General features: G+C 51.3%; 6 protein-coding genes across 6 annotated transcripts; 1 reads left to right on the top strand and 5 right to left on the bottom strand.

Moving 5' to 3' along the window:
- Positions 1–786: 786 nt before the first annotated feature.
- N7458_000297 (RNA-binding protein) lies at positions 787–2243 on the bottom strand (the record flags this gene model as incomplete). Its single annotated transcript, XM_056903691.1, has 4 exons — positions 787–1573; positions 1664–1807; positions 1877–1981; positions 2059–2243. The coding sequence occupies 4 exons, from the start codon at positions 2241–2243 to the stop codon at positions 787–789; spliced, it is 1221 nt and encodes a 406-aa protein (XP_056771458.1).
- A 1060-nt stretch (positions 2244–3303) lies between these two features.
- On the top strand, positions 3304–3525 carry N7458_000296 (uncharacterized protein; the record flags this gene model as incomplete). Its single annotated transcript, XM_056903690.1, has 1 exon — positions 3304–3525. The coding sequence occupies one exon, from the start codon at positions 3304–3306 to the stop codon at positions 3523–3525; it is 222 nt and encodes a 73-aa protein (XP_056771457.1).
- A 3886-nt stretch (positions 3526–7411) lies between these two features.
- N7458_000295 (uncharacterized protein) lies at positions 7412–8309 on the bottom strand (the record flags this gene model as incomplete). Its single annotated transcript, XM_056903689.1, has 2 exons — positions 7412–7848; positions 7910–8309. The coding sequence occupies 2 exons, from the start codon at positions 8307–8309 to the stop codon at positions 7412–7414; spliced, it is 837 nt and encodes a 278-aa protein (XP_056771456.1).
- A 1259-nt stretch (positions 8310–9568) lies between these two features.
- Positions 9569–10576, bottom strand: N7458_000294 (putative ribosomal small subunit assembly protein; the record flags this gene model as incomplete). Its single annotated transcript, XM_056903688.1, has 3 exons — positions 9569–9577; positions 9660–10134; positions 10155–10576. 3 exons carry the CDS (start codon positions 10574–10576, stop codon positions 9569–9571), a joined length of 906 nt encoding a protein of 301 aa, XP_056771455.1.
- Positions 10577–10891: 315 nt separating this feature from the next.
- N7458_000293 (recombinase DMC1) lies at positions 10892–12436 on the bottom strand (the record flags this gene model as incomplete). The annotated part of the gene is made up of 8 exons (XM_056903687.1): positions 10892–10959; positions 11017–11179; positions 11242–11264; positions 11389–11816; positions 11914–12017; positions 12082–12177; positions 12244–12336; positions 12398–12436. 8 exons carry the CDS (start codon positions 12434–12436, stop codon positions 10892–10894), a joined length of 1014 nt encoding a protein of 337 aa, XP_056771454.1.
- Positions 12437–13427: 991 nt separating this feature from the next.
- On the bottom strand, positions 13428–14468 carry gisB (putative zinc knuckle nucleic acid binding protein; the record flags this gene model as incomplete). Its single annotated transcript, XM_056903686.1, has 6 exons — positions 13428–13877; positions 13940–14058; positions 14117–14158; positions 14216–14227; positions 14310–14345; positions 14414–14468. 6 exons carry the CDS (start codon positions 14466–14468, stop codon positions 13428–13430), a joined length of 714 nt encoding a protein of 237 aa, XP_056771453.1.
- Between the last annotated feature and the right edge of the window lie 525 nt (positions 14469–14993).

Genomic DNA, 14993 nt, shown 5'->3' with positions numbered 1-14993 from the left:
CTAACGAGACGAACCAAAAGTCCCAATCCAAGGAAAAGTAAAGAAGGAATAGCAGAACGCGAGCCGTTTAAAGCGAAAACAAAATTCAATTTGGCTGCTCGATCAAGAGAGAGAGAAACAGACAAAGGAGAATAAGAGCGGAAGAAAGACTTGCGAAGGACTTGAAATATCTTAGAACTTTTCGCAGAAGGCCTGCCCATGGAGTATAGAGTAGAAAAGAAACGCATGAAGAATACGGACTTTCGTTACACGCGAACGGGAACCCTAGGGCGGGGAGTGTGGGGGAAAAAAATAGCAGGATAACCATAAAGTAGATCTGAGGGTGGTGCATCGAGCGTGGGGGATAACAAGGGGAAAAGTACGGAATTTGGTGGAAGAAAGGTTGGAGATACAGAAGATAAAAAGATGAAACCATAAGGAAACGGGATCGGTAGATCCGACGAGAGGGGAGTAGAAGAAAGGGGGGAAAGCAGGTAAGAAGAAAACAGCTCAGATCTTGCTAAGATAGAAGCGCTCAACGAAATATGCGTAGCACACGAGAGAAGATGCTCATCAAGAGCTATAGAGCGTTAAAAGGCCTTTGGGGGTTGTGGGGCAGTGGAAAAACCAGGAGGGCGGAGATGGAAGGAAGAGCAAATTTGTTATTGGAGAAACAAAAAAGAAAAGGGGAAGGGAGGGGAGGCCATCATTGGAATGATGCAAACAACTCCGGCTGGTGCTTTCAATCAAAGAAGAACGCGCTTACTGGAAGAGAAGAGAAGTAGTCAGCCGACCGAGCCTGATAACTCACGAGTGTTCGGGGGCCGGGCTGCCGGGGTGACTGCTAACCTTCATCGGGGCAAACCCGCCATACTGGTGAGCCGGGGGCATGCCCATGGAGGGGTACATGGGAGGGGGAGGGGGAGCCGGACGGTAGGGGCTGCCAGCAGGGCCGGAGTTGTTCTGAGAACGGCCCCAGCTGAGACGGACACGAGAGTTGCCAATGGGGTAGCCCTGCATCTGGTTGATGGCCATCTCAGCGGCGTGGCGCTGGACGAACTGGACGAAACCACAGCCCTTGCCGGGGGGGATCTTGACGTAGGTGATCTCGCCGAATCCCTGGAAGAAAGAGCGGAGCTCATCCTCGGTCACGTAGCCCGAAAGACCACCAACGAAGACGGTGGTGTTGTTGGGGTCGGTGAACTGGTTCATGGGCTGGGGAGCGCCGTAGAAGCCGATAGGGGGACCACCCATGGGGGGGTACATGCCGGCGGGGCCGGGCATGCCGCCGCCGCCCATGTTGGCAGCACCGACACCGGGACCCTTGTTCTTGGGGGTAGCGGTGGAGATGCGCATGGGGCGATTGCCGCAGTAGACACCCTGCATCTCGGTAAGAGCACGCTGCTGGTCGTTCTCATCGGAGAAGCGGACGAAACCGTAGCCACGGGACATGCCGCTGATGGGGTCGGTCATGATCTTGGCAGACTTGCACGAGGGGAAGCGGCTCTGGAAGAGGGAGACAAGAACGTATTCGTTAACCTCGGGGCCGAGATCACCAACGAAGATGGAGTACTCGGGGCCACGGTCATCACGGCTGCAAAAGGGAAAAGATGAAGGGTTAGCTTGGATCATTCTGGCAAGACCTAAAGGGAAATCAGGTTGGGGGCAAAGGGTAACTGCTCACCTGCGGTCAGCGAGGCCGCCACCAGTAGCCCAGTTCAGCTTGAAGACACGGTTGGTGTTGGGCATGGGAGTGCCGTTCAGAGAGAGAGCCTTAGCGGCAGCGGCCGCGGAAGCAAAGTCCACGAAGCAGTATCCAGCGTTGCTCCTACTACCAACATTAGGATCATTTGAAAGTTCTGTCAAAGTGGAATTTGGAGAGAAGTCATGGTCTTACCCAGAGAACTTGTCGCGGATCATCTTGACGTTGACCTGCTCACCCATCTGGAACCACAGGTTGCGGATGAAGTTCTCATCGATCCAGGGCTCAAGCTCACCCATCCTGTAGCGGGAAAGTCAGCGATTCGGTTCTTTTCCTGGCCGATCCTTCAGGTCAGATTAGATATAAGTCAGACATACCAGAGGGTGGTCTTGCCATCAGCACCCTGCTGAGGACCAGCGGCGCCGGCATCACCGCCAGCACCGTTGAAGGGAGCACCGGCGGGGTCGGCCTGGCCAGTCATGGTGGTGTCGGCCTGAGCCGGGGCACCCGCGGCGGCAGCGGCGTCCTGGTTGGGGAAGGAATCGAAGTTCTGGAAAGACATGGTTGCAAAATCAAACGTGTCCGAATGTCGACGTAGGAATATAAGACGGCCTGAAAAACTTCGTGGAGTCGTTAAGGAGAGACCGTGAGATGTAGCGAGCACAACTTCGTAAACCCAGGAACTAAGGGATGGGCGTTAGGCTTCCTGGAATCGCCGAAGCGGGAAAGGTTAGAATGAGATTCGGTCGTGTCGGATATCGCTTGTCTGTAGCAGACTTAGATCGAGCGAGAGAGATGCGATGAATGAGTTGGGGTTAGGACGAAAGCAGTGAAAGAAGAGGAGTGAGATGCATATGAGGGGACCGCGATAAGTGCTTGTGCAGACAATCGCAGTGAACGCGAGGGAAACATGAAGGCAAAGTCGGGCGGTGTGTGAATGATTGAGAGTGCGGACCGCAGTAATCGCGAAAGGTCTTCTTAGGCTCTGCTCGGCCGCGATCGCAGCAAGGACACCGGGAAGTCGCCAAGACCAGAATTTCCTCTCGGCGACACACAATCGCAAGATACCGGACCAGAAAGCGCGGGTAACCGAATGGGATGTGCTAGCAGGATAAGAGAGAAGAAGCATTTTTGTCGTGATGGTTCAGCTAGGACCCGCATGCGGCCGTTTCCGTCGACAACTCCCTCCAGTGTCGGGGCGATTGCGACCATCCACCACAGCGCCCCACCCAGCAAAGGCTCATCCACTCAGGCCGTGCAACCAGCCTAGCTCTATAATCGTGATTGCGACCATGGGCGACAGCGATGAATGATGGTGGGCGGTGAGCGACCGGAGACAGAGAGAGAGAGAGAGAGAGCGCGCGTGTGGCGGAATCGGGCGGCGCGATGCGGTTCCCGAAGAAAAAGCTGGTCCAGGCTTCCAGGCATCCCATGCGATGACACAGCCGAGCGACCGAGAGGAATACCAAACGTATCCCATTCACGATTGATGCGCTTGAGTGCGATAGTCGATATAGACGGGGACGGTGTAGAGCAGTCGTGGGTAGTGGCGGGGGGCAGGAGAGGAGAGGGGAACGATTTGGGATGGATGATGAAAGAGGCTTTTCGCGAGAAAAACTGAAATGAACTCACCAAAGGGGAATATTGGAAAGACCTCGAGAAAGCTCAAAACGAAACGACGAGAAGGACGAGAGAGACCTGGAAAAAGCACAACTCCCGAAACGGCGCGCAAGACAGAACGAAGCAGGGATGGAAACAATAGGAAAGAGGAGGAGGAGGAGGAGGGGAAGAAAGTTGGAGGAGGGGAAAAGAAGGCGATGAAGAAATGGAAATCTCAGATTTGATTGAGCAGGTCCCGGGTTTTCCTGGAAAGGGCGAAAACCCAGCGAAAACGAAAACCAAAACCTGGGCAAATGGGCCCGGAGAGGGGAAAGGAGCAACCAGAGAGGCTGAATGTCAGATACCTGACGAAACGGTGTACTGGTATGAATCGGTATTGGGAGTGGCAGGATGCGGGTGTGGTGCGGGTATGGTACCGGGAAATACGGGAAATACGGGAAATCTGCCATCCCGCGACTATTCGGAGTCCTCGGGTCCAACATGACTCCCGGAGGTGTCTACAGAGCATGCATAGAGCTATAATTGAAGGTATACATCAACAATGGCTTTCATGAGACACAGAAAGCGCACTAGGCTTGCCTCCTAGCGTGGCTACTCTGATGTGCCAATTACAGGGTACGGAGTATACATAGCTCTATTGTATGCCGTACATATTCCCGACTCTCTGGATTGCCTGCGCAGTTCCTGTACGTCTATACGAGCCCCCGGACCTTGCCCCAAAGTCAAAAGCGTGGTGATATCAGATATGCGGGGGACTTGCGAACGTCTTACTGTGTTCCAGGGTCCTGGAACTCGGTTTCACTCCATACTAAACAGTCGCGCTGAGCTACAAGCTTAGTGTACTCGTTTGTGGCCACTAGTTTGTTGTTGTACATATACTACTCCTGCTACTAGATTTAGTTTTATGATTGGACTAGTTAATCTTTCCAGCTGACAGCGCCCGCGGATAAGAGGATACACTTCCGCTCTCATCCGAAAGTCTCGACCCGAGCTAAACCCCATGGCCAAGTGGAAAAATAACTGCAGACTTCATCGTATTCATTAACACCGAAGTGTACTCCGCATACGCGGGGAGAACCGAGTCAGGAGGGCAAGGGAAGGAAGAAAAACAAACCCAAATCCAAATCCATGCATGAAATCTGCAAGGACCAAGCTGTCGTCGACCTTGCAATGTGACTTGTCGCAAAACGCCTCAATTCAAAATCGAAACCAAATTCAAATCCAACGAAAAACCTACTGCTCTGATGCCCGTGGGCAACTCGCCGATAAACAAAGAGATCGGATAGAAGATACAGTACTAGTACATACAATTGCTATACAATTCGATCGACAACTACTGTAGATATTTTATGCTGGAGTTGTGGAACAGTTCAGCTGCTGTTTATACAGCAACTATCAAATTGCCAGTTCCCTCGGCCTCTCGGGTAAGAATCTGAGCTGAGCAAAAGCCCCCAAACTTGCCGCGAACAAACGGCACCAGCTCCACTGGACGCCACAGAAACATGGAATGGCTTACGAGTAGTGTGTATCGCGGGTATGGTAATTAATCTGTGGCTGTTGGAACTTGTATTGCCGCCATCACCGCCTTCCTGTGTGGTCCGTATGATTGATTCCTTGTATTTTAGGCAAGATTTTGGGCATTTTTTCATGTCAGTTTCATTGTTTCCAGCTTCTTGCTTCTTGCCATTGTAGATTGTCAATTGTCAATGATTGCTCCATCTACATAATATCTACGAAGAATTGTTGCGCTGCCAGTACCAAATGGGACAAGAATTAAATTATGTCCGGTATACAAAAATGAAGGCATATCCGCTCGCCTATCATCTCACTCAGTTCCATCGCACAAGAGTACATATCTGGCCTTCTCGAAGCAAGGTTCTCAGATCCATGTCCAGAACCAAAAGCAAGGACATCCCAGCAACGATACGTCACTCGCGTACAGCATCGAAGCTGAACCAAACCCACGGGTCGAGTGCTTAGTCTGTGCGACCATCTCATTGGGTGGTTTTGTCGGTGGGTCGTTGTAATATCTGTAAGGGCCCCGTTTCTTTGGCTTTTTCTTTCTTACTTTACATTGAATACACACACTCATGCAATCAATCTTCCTTGCACTATCCAATCTTACACTCGCCTGGATCGCCTAGCATCACTATTACTATTGTAGGCTTGTAGCAGTGTTATGTCGGAGGCTTTTTGTGGTTACCATATCCTAGTTACACTCCGTCAAGTAAACAACGACAGAGTTTTTATTTCATCCAGTCCTATCAATCAACAAGCGCGTGCAAATACACTACTCCGTACATATGTAGCTCTCATTCTCTTCCTCCCCAACCTTTCACGGGACGCGACGCGTTCAATGTGGTCCTGGATCCTCTTGGTGCTTTTGTCCCAACCAGATAGTCATGGAAAGTCCTAGAACTACCTGTAACACCACACCATCAATTCCCTGGTATGAGTAAGGGATTGCTGATCCATTGAGACCAGTGCGGTTAGGAGCGCGGGAGGGATGGGTAGTGGCACTAGAGGACTACAGTAGCCGGGGTGTAGGGCAGCGATTTGGTGCCCGAGGAGGCCGTTGAGAAAAAAAACCCGAGTCCTTGCATGTGTTTCGATCGTTGAGATAGACTACGCGACCACGCTTAATTTAAGTGCTATGGCTAGCTGTCGGAAGCGACCCCTGTAGGATTACCTGGGTGAATACCAGCTGGTGAAGGTGATGGTTGCTGCTGGACTAGCACACACGGACATTTACTGTAATAATAATCATGGTAATAAGCTCCCAGGTCATGAATCATGATTATAATAAGCATCAATATCAACAGGACTCCGTGCGTGGCACTACTCCTAATAAGATCTAGAAACCGTATATGATTTGACTACTGACTACTGACTACTGACTACTACTGAGAATAACTAGTGTATAAAGTTATAAACTGCTTTTTGACTGCCTCCTTTGTTAAGAACACTCGACTCGCGTAAAACGCGCACCAGCACTTCCCAACAAGGGCATATTAATAATTGCCCCCCGCGAACCATGGAACACAGCTTCAACCACCCAACCATCGGAACCAAAGAGAAACGACCAAGCAATGAAAATTAGGGCAAAGCTCAATTACCGAGAACATAACCACAGCAAGACCATACTATGTATGTACAATCCCCCCATTCTACAGTAGCCGAAAATCAATCCCTAAGCCCCTATCATTTGTGCAAACATCAAAATCCTCCGAACCTGAAATCTGCAAGCAATCGCCTACCCACTGCCCACTGCCCAGGCCGTGGCTCAGGACCCGAGGCTGAGCAGCCCCCAAGACCCAAGCGGCTCCACTTTCAGGGCTCGCATCCACATTAGTTTGCGACTCTTCTATCCAAAGAGAAGCCCGGGGCTCGCTTCTCTTGATACGACCCGTATGGTGGCGGTATTTCCCGATACGAGACGCACACTGGTCGCTGGCTGTGACAGAACGGAACGGGTCACGGGATGGCGTTTTGAATGTTACATACGTACAGACACAATTACTTACCTACGGTAACTGGGTAGGTATTGTATTCTTCCTGGGTTCGATGGGGCGTGTCAAAAGGTGGATGCGAATTGCGTAAATTATATGCAGACTTGTGTGTATGCTGTACCTGAGGAAATCGCACACAGCTCCACTCGTTTCTTTTCTTGGTGGGTTTTTGCGTGTGGGTGGGGTGGTTGGTTGTTTTCGAGAAGGTTCGCGTCTTGTTTGATATTTTTTTTATGACGCGTAAGAGGCTCTGTGGAGTGGGACTGTGCAACTGGTCTGTGTGTCTGGGCGACAAATATGTATCAAGTAGATTCGCGCATTTGAAGATAAGCTAGATCTAACTCTTAAATCCGCCGTTGATTAGATTATGCTTGTAGAATATGATGTCCATTCACTGCTCTAGAGGGGTTTCTTGATCCATATGATTGAGCTCGCTGATACACATGAGATATTCGCGCATAAATCCCGTCCACAGGATCTCCGCAGAACCAAAGTCAATCAAGAATGAGAATCATTTCAAGTAAATCAACTCTCTTAGCTCCGAGTTCCAACGCCAACTCCCACAAAGTCACAAAGTCACAAAGATCAGATCACCATCATTCTACTCAAACTCATAACCCCCAGCCTCATTCGGATCTCCCTGATCCCCCAGCAGCATCAGCACACGCTCATAAACACGACTCGCCTGCATCATCCACGGCGGCATCTCCGGCATCTCCGGCTCCTCCGAATCATCATCCTGGTCAGTACCATCTTCATCATCCTGGGGCATGGGCATCATCGCAAAGAGATTGCTGCGGGTAGTCTCGGCGATACTGCGAATGCGCACCTTTTGCGTCTGGGTGACGAAAGGCCGGTCCGGGTTGACACCAGGTAGAGGTGTGTGCGACTCTGAGTGCTCGCCCTGCATAAGCGTGATGAAGAAGTAGTCCAGCTTGTTGAGGATGGTTAGGGTTGGTTCTGCATCGAAGGGGTAAGTTCCCAAGGACCGTTCCAAGATGCCGGCTAGAGTGATCAGGCCTTCGACTTGGATTGAGGCTGTGGTGTGGTAAACAGTTAGTAAATGAGTTAGACTGTATAAGGGAAGAGGAGAACTCACGAGTAGCTGACTCCCAGAGCATATCAGCCGTACCCTCGATATCATCCGCCAGTTGCCGGATGCAGGTGTACCGGCTGTGACCGGGCTGAGTGTTTGTCGTGTCCATACCCATCTGTGCTTTCATTTGGCGGAAGTTGATTCGATCGATTGCCGTGCTCAAACGGCCTCGGAGCTGTACCTCTGCATTTGAGCCCGAGGCTAGAGGCGCCCCACGCTGCTGTGGGATGCGGAGTGGCGGGACCCATGGCATGTTGGTGGATACGGGGCCGGCATGTTCAGAGGGCAGGTCTGAGCCATTTGTAGAGGGAAGTTGAGGTTGAGCTGGAGCTGGTTGGAGGGGGACATCCTCGAACTCGACGTCCTCATCAGAGTCGTGCTCGTTTGGAGGCGTGTTGGGCATGGTGGGCGGGAATGTGCGGATGATGAAGTGGGGGAATGCGAGGGTTTTGTACCACGACGAGTGAAACAAAGAAAGGTCGAAGAAGGAAGTATTTGGAAGAGTCAAAGGAAAGGCTGTCTTAGAGGACAGTAGTCATGCTTTGATGGGTCGTCGTGCACAAACAGACGTCGTAGAAGGTTCTGAGACTACGTTGCGGCCACGTTGATTACCCAACTCGGTAGGCAGGAGTGATACTGTGACAAATGTAACAGTGTCCCTGTGCGAGTTTCCCTATACGATTTAAAGAATCAAATCTTGTGTAACGAATCGATAGAGCTACCAACGTGGTTTAGGAACGTGCGATGTCATGCCAAGCCTTGCTTGGTCTGTGCGGGGTTCGATGCTTTGTAGATGGTCAAGCACTTAGAGTCGACATCAAAGAAATATTGCGATCTTGACGTTTTTGATAATTCACCATATATCCATGTATTACAGAAATCCTGACTTAGTTCATTATGGTGCCTCCTCGGCCTACTTCGTTGGTAAAATGGCTGTGAGGTCTAGCTCACGACAGATTTGAGAGGTCTCGATGCGGCTACAATGTTCGTACATCCTTATTTTTACTTCTTCAACTTTAAACCAACGTGCTTTAAGATTGGGACTTTGACCAAGGGATAGGATCTTTGGTATTGAGAGAGAGACTTCACCAGGGAAAGTCAACGCCCACGTAACGTGATTTTGGTCTGTCACTCAACAAATATATCCTGCCAATGTCTCGGCCGGTAAAAGGACTAGAGGCGGTCCACGGAGACAACTTCATTTAGACTTTTGAGTACCTAGGAAGTTTATACATGCTGCTCTAGCTAGGGAGAGGACAATTTTAACATTGAATACTTTGCACCTCTCGATTCATAGCTATATCCAGTAGAAGGTAAAAAGATACCTGCTAGCATAAATTCAGGCAATAATCAGCAAATGCCCACCAACAAACCGATACATACACAAAACTCGACAATCTCCATTTCAGAGGGTGAGAAGATTATATGTAACGCTGGTGTTTGATGACATGGCAAAACCGCGAACTAGCCGCGTTTTGCTACACTGGCCCCAGCGGACTCATCACAGAAGATGAAAGATTGGAAATAAGAAGGAGATAGAGAATATGAACGAGATTTATAAGAGACTTACACTGTACCAGGAACTTAGCAAAATAGAATAATGTCCCCGGTCCAGCCCAAGGGAGACTCCCAAAACGCCATGCTTTTATGCTATACACCTCCTCATTCGGGCTGAAAGAGAAACAAAAAAAAGAAAAGTTAGCATCCACGACCACGAAAGGCACAATCCATACAAACCACCAGAAAGACTTACCCGAATCTTCCCCCTCCGCATCCTAATATCCTGCAACTTGCGCTTATCCTCATCAAACCGCCGCAGCAACATCTGCTGCCTCTCCTTCCTCTTCTCCCGACTCTGGAACCGATAAAAGTCCTCCAACCCTTCCTCCTTCTTCTTCCGCCTCTCAACCAACTCCCGCATCTCCTCCTCCCGCGCAACAGAATTCAGCTTCGGCCCATGCGTAACAGTAACGAAGCCATCCTCATCCGGCTCCCCAGCCTTCTTCGCCTCCTCCTTCTTCCGCGCCTCAGACACCTGCTCAAAGACAGTCATGAAATCGTTCACCGTGCGCAGCAGCGCGCCCCGCTCCGGGTACCGCCTTCGCTCGTGCGAGAGGTACCGCTGCACACCTAGTGCGGGCACTCGGTCTGCGGGGATGCCTTCGCCCCAGAGGAGAGTTGTGCCCTTCCGGGCGGCTTTGGCGGCAGCTTTGAGGCTGGATTCCATGCTGGGTTTGTCGGCGAAGACGATGATGGCGTGGGCGCCGGATTTTTGGAGCGCGCGGTCCCAGGTTGAGGGGGGTTGATTGAGTCTAGGGTTCCTTGGAGGTCATCGGCTGTGACGCGCTTGCGCTTTTTGTTGGGGCGGTGGGAGAGATTTGGTTCCGTTGCGGATGCGATGCCGGATTTTTTGACGGGGATGTCTTCGAAGGTTACGCGCTCGACGCGGCCGGCGGAGAGTTGGGTGCTGAAGAGGTGGCGGAGGTGGACTTCTGTTGTGTCGATGGGGGCGTTGACGATGAAGAGGGAGCGGGTGGAGTCTGGGTCTGGGATGCGTGGCTCGTGTGGGCGGATGTAGAGGTAGTGGGTTGCTGGTGTTGGGCATATGGATGTTGGTGGGAGTTGGAGTGGAAGGGTCGTGTAACCCGCCACTTCGACGGTGGCCTTCATGGTTGAGGGTCGTGTTGGGATTGCTGGGTTGCGGATTCTGTTCGGATCTTTTTTTGAAGTTTTACGTTTAGCGTGGGATTTTGCCTGTTTTACGTTGGGCGGTAGAAAAGACGGTGAAGACCCCACAAGTTTAGCCCTAAGTCAGGAAGGCATTGCCGTATCGACTATAGATAATGAAATAACTTGGTATTTCTGTGGATCTGATAGTAGGTATATGCTAATTATACATCTTGTTGTGATCATGCTTTTTCCAGGCTGGCCGCGTTCTCCCGAAGATACCTCGACATTTATCAATATCTTCCTCTGATGAGCCACTCACACCTTATCAGGATCATTGATGCCACCATTGGTGATCACATAAGTCGCCTCACGCTCAGGACAATCTACCATAAAAATCAGTATTCCTCCGTGCACATAACATATCTCCGAGCAAAACATACCTGGTGAATCCTGAATCTTGGCCACTCGCTCATCACCCCGACCCTTTCGTAGAAGCACTCGTGTCGTTGACGCATGAGCAAGGACATGTCCACCAACCGGCTTGCGGCCATCCGCACCCGCGAAGAGTGCATTTGCGCCAGGGTCACTCTGGACTTGGTTTGTCTGGGACAAGGAATCAGTAAAAGGCCACGCCAAACCAATCCAGGGTCGAAGGGTATACTTACCATCAAGACACAGACATTGAACTCTGCAAAGTACACACCACGAGAAACGGATTAGTCCACGCTCCATCTCACAGAAAAAACAAACCAAAACTTGAACGAACAGAATCAATCCGAATAAAACACAGCAACATGCTCTGTACATCTCACCTTCCGCCATATGCGCCAACTTCATCAAAAACTGGCCCAACTTCTGCTGTCTCTCCGCCAACTCCCCGCGCCCACAATAATCCACCCGAAAACAATTCATAATACTATCAATAACAAGCAACCGATACTCCCCCGCCGCAAACTCCCGACTAAGCGTATTCAGCAACTCAAGCTGATGCTCCGAATTAAGTGCACGGGCATACGCAATGTTCTCCTGCGCAGTGTCGGGATCCATCCCGAAGCGCGCGGCGATTTGCGCGATCCGTTCGGGCCGGAATGTTCCTTCTGTGTCGATGTAGGCGACTTTGCCGTCGGCGCCGCCGTGGGAGCGCGGGAGTTGCGCGATAACGGACATTGTGTGGGAGAGTTGGGTTTTGCCGCAGCGGAATTCGCCGAAGACTTCGCTTATGCTCATGCTTTGGAAGCCGCTGGTTGGAAGTTGAGTTTAGTTGGGATGTTGGAGGAGGGGGTAGGGGGTTAAGAGAGATTTGTGGATGAGCGTGTTGTATGTAGTTTTGGACTTACCCTCCGAGGATGGAGTCGAATTGCTTGCTACCTGTGGAGATGCGGACGACTTTTTTGCGTTGGTGGTGGAGTTCCATGGCGGTTACGAAGCCGGAGGCAGAGGGCTGGACGAGTATAGAGGATGATTATAACGGGATTATTTGAGATGGCTAAGGGTAGGAAACGAACCAGGCACTTTTGTATAGCTTCTTTGATCTTCTCAACTTTGATCTCGCTGAAGCCCTTGATCTTCAGGAGTGTCCGGCGGGTGGCACCGTGAACGGACTGAATGGAATATTGTCAGCTCTGAAGTCAATTATAACTTTCAATGGCTGAGTGTGTAAATCTTACTGCCACAGTGTAGAAGCCATTGGCTTTGAGTTTGGTGATATCAGCTGCACCGATACCATGGGCTTGGATGCCGTCAATGTCCACGATGAAGTCCTACCCATATACAACTGGATCAGTTACCGAAGAAAGGGATATCATGGAGGTTGATTCATACATCATCGTTGAACTCGTCGCTAGGGTCTAAAGCAGGCATCTTGACGGATGAGCAGATTGATCTGAGATGGGGTGGTATGGGCGAGGTGAGGATTTGGTGAGACGAGGTCAAGGGAATCCAAAGTCACAAGTCTAGCACATGACACGAGCACCAAGCAATACCTCCAGTCTCGAGTTCACTCCGTCTACAATCTACAACACCTTCTATAGCCTACTATCAAGAATATTGAAGAAAGAATTGCGTTTTCACAGTCTCAGCACCGAGGACTCCTTCCCTCTGGAAGGCCCCATTCCAACACACATCCAAGCCAATCTCTCTTTCTCCATCTCTTAGTCTCCCCTGCAGCACACGCACAAGCAACCACAACCACAACTACACATCATATCACAGCACACCAATCCATCGTCCTCACCATCTACGCATCTCTCGTCTCTCTACCTCCTCGGCCCACAACAGGGAAAACCGCAATCAGAGTTCAAGATTCACTCACATCGAGAAAGATTCATCCGTGGGAGAAACAAATAGACAAGACGCCAATCATGAGCTTGCCCCAGTCCAAACATGGGGCCAACAACAAAAGTCAAGTCAAGCCAAAATCCCCAAGGTGAGATAGTTCGTGGACACATGCTAGAAGGGGGAAGTAGGGTTGGGGGGGGGGGGGGGGAGGAGGAAAGGGATTCGTTAGTCGGGATCAGAGACAAGGGGGGAAAAGGAAGCGCTTTTCCGGTTTGATCGTCGTATACATGATATCAAAATCAAAACGCAAAAGGATAGGAAAGCCGGCAACCGACACCGATTGGGATGAAACAAGAAACCCACACGGGAAGGTTTGGGTTTGGGTTTGGGGGATATTGGAGCAATGGATGTTGGTTTCAATATATGCAAAGGAAGAAATGGTGCCGAGACTCCTTGAAAAGGTATAAAAGGCAAAATAAAAAACGACCGTAATACAAAATTGAGGAAGAAACAGAAATAACACGCAAGACTATCAATCTCGCGTCAGGTCACACACAAAGCAAAGGTTATCTGCTTATGCGACGGCGGTAGTAGGAGCCGCAGTCGCAACGGGAGCAGCCTCGGTGCTAGGCTCAGCAGCAACAGCGGCAGCCGGGGCAGAGGGGGCGGCAGCAACGGCAGCATCAACAGCGGAGACAGGGGCAGAGGCAGCCTCGGCGTTAGTCGGGCAGTCGCGAGAGATGTGGCCAGCCTGGGCACACTTGTAGCAGACCTTGCCGGCGGAGCTGAGGGGGCCGCCGTTGGGGGCAGTGCAGTCACGGGAGATATGGCCGAGCTTGCCGCAGGCGTAGCACTTCATGGCCTGAGCCTGGCAGTCACGGGCGAAGTGGTTGGGGCCACCGCACTTGTAGCAGGTCGCGGCGCGAGGATAGCCCTGGAAGCCACCGCGGAAACCACCCTGGAAACCACCACGGGGGCCAGTAGGACGGCCAGCGCCGGGAGCGGCGGGATTGGTGCAGTTGCGCTGATCAAGGAGGTTAGTTGGAGAGTTTTTGGCGTGTAGCTGGTGTATTTGGAGGGTCTTACGGCAAGGTGGCCGGGCTGGTTGCAGTTGTAGCAGCGGCCGTTGGCACCACCGTTCAGGCGAAGGGTAGGGCAGTCAGCCTGGACGTGACCGAGGCCCTGGCAGTTGTAGCACTGCTTAGCTGGAAGCGAGTCAATATCACCGGCAGACGTATAGCTTGGAGGTAAAAGGGTCCATACTCTCGGTGGTACGGGGCCGAGGGCAAGCGCTAGACTCGTGGCCTGTATCGAATGAATGAGACGAGCTGTTGGTGGGGGATGGTCACACGAGGGACATACCAGGCTGCTTGCCTGTAGTTCATAAAATGTTAGCCTCAGAGCTCGTAGAAGATGCGATGCGATGGAAAGAGGGAGTAGTGGGTTGTCCACGTACAGTTGTAGCAGAGACGCTCCGAGGAAGAGCAGACCTCTATATGATAGCTCCGTCAGTTCGGCACGTCGATACGACTAACGAGTCGCAAGATTCCCCCAACTAACCAGCATAGTGGCCAATGTTGCCACACTTGTAGCACGCACGACGAGACAACATCATCTTCGATATTCTATGCTCATAGTCAGTCGACCAGTCCCAACTCCCAAGCTTCGAACACCCCGCGCCATTGGTCGTGTGCCACCTCTCCATCTCCCCAGAACCGAGTGTCGAGACGTAATCATCAATCGTGTAGCTAGCATATCAAGCTCGAGGCAGATCCGACAGTAATGCCAGCCGATCATTGTCGTTGGGAACGTCCAGTGATGCATCATCGGTGCGGGATAGAGGAGGAGGGGTGGCCGTCGATCCGCGGGGGAGTGAACACACCCAAACGGCCGCAGGATTCCAAGCAGGACCTCGAAGCGTAGCGATCGTTGAAACCAAGGGCTTTCTCACTCACCCTTCCAAAGACACTTCAAATCCTAATCAAGCGAATCTAAACCAAAACCAAGAGTACGTCAGCACGAGAACCTCAAAAAGCGACTCTTGCCACAACCCAGGGCTCAAAAAACGGCTCTCGGCGTGGGTTAAAAAAAGTACCACGTTCTTGACAACCCACCAGCCCAAAAATCCCCCCAGTTGAAA

The sequence above is a fragment of the Penicillium daleae genome (genome assembly GCF_028827525.1).
Source record: "Penicillium daleae strain IBT 16125 chromosome Unknown utg000001l_segment0_segment0, whole genome shotgun sequence".
NCBI lineage: Eukaryota > Fungi > Ascomycota > Eurotiomycetes > Eurotiales > Aspergillaceae > Penicillium > Penicillium daleae.
The sequence above is the reverse complement of the archived record's forward strand: the minus strand, read 5'-3'. Positions and strand labels throughout refer to the sequence as shown.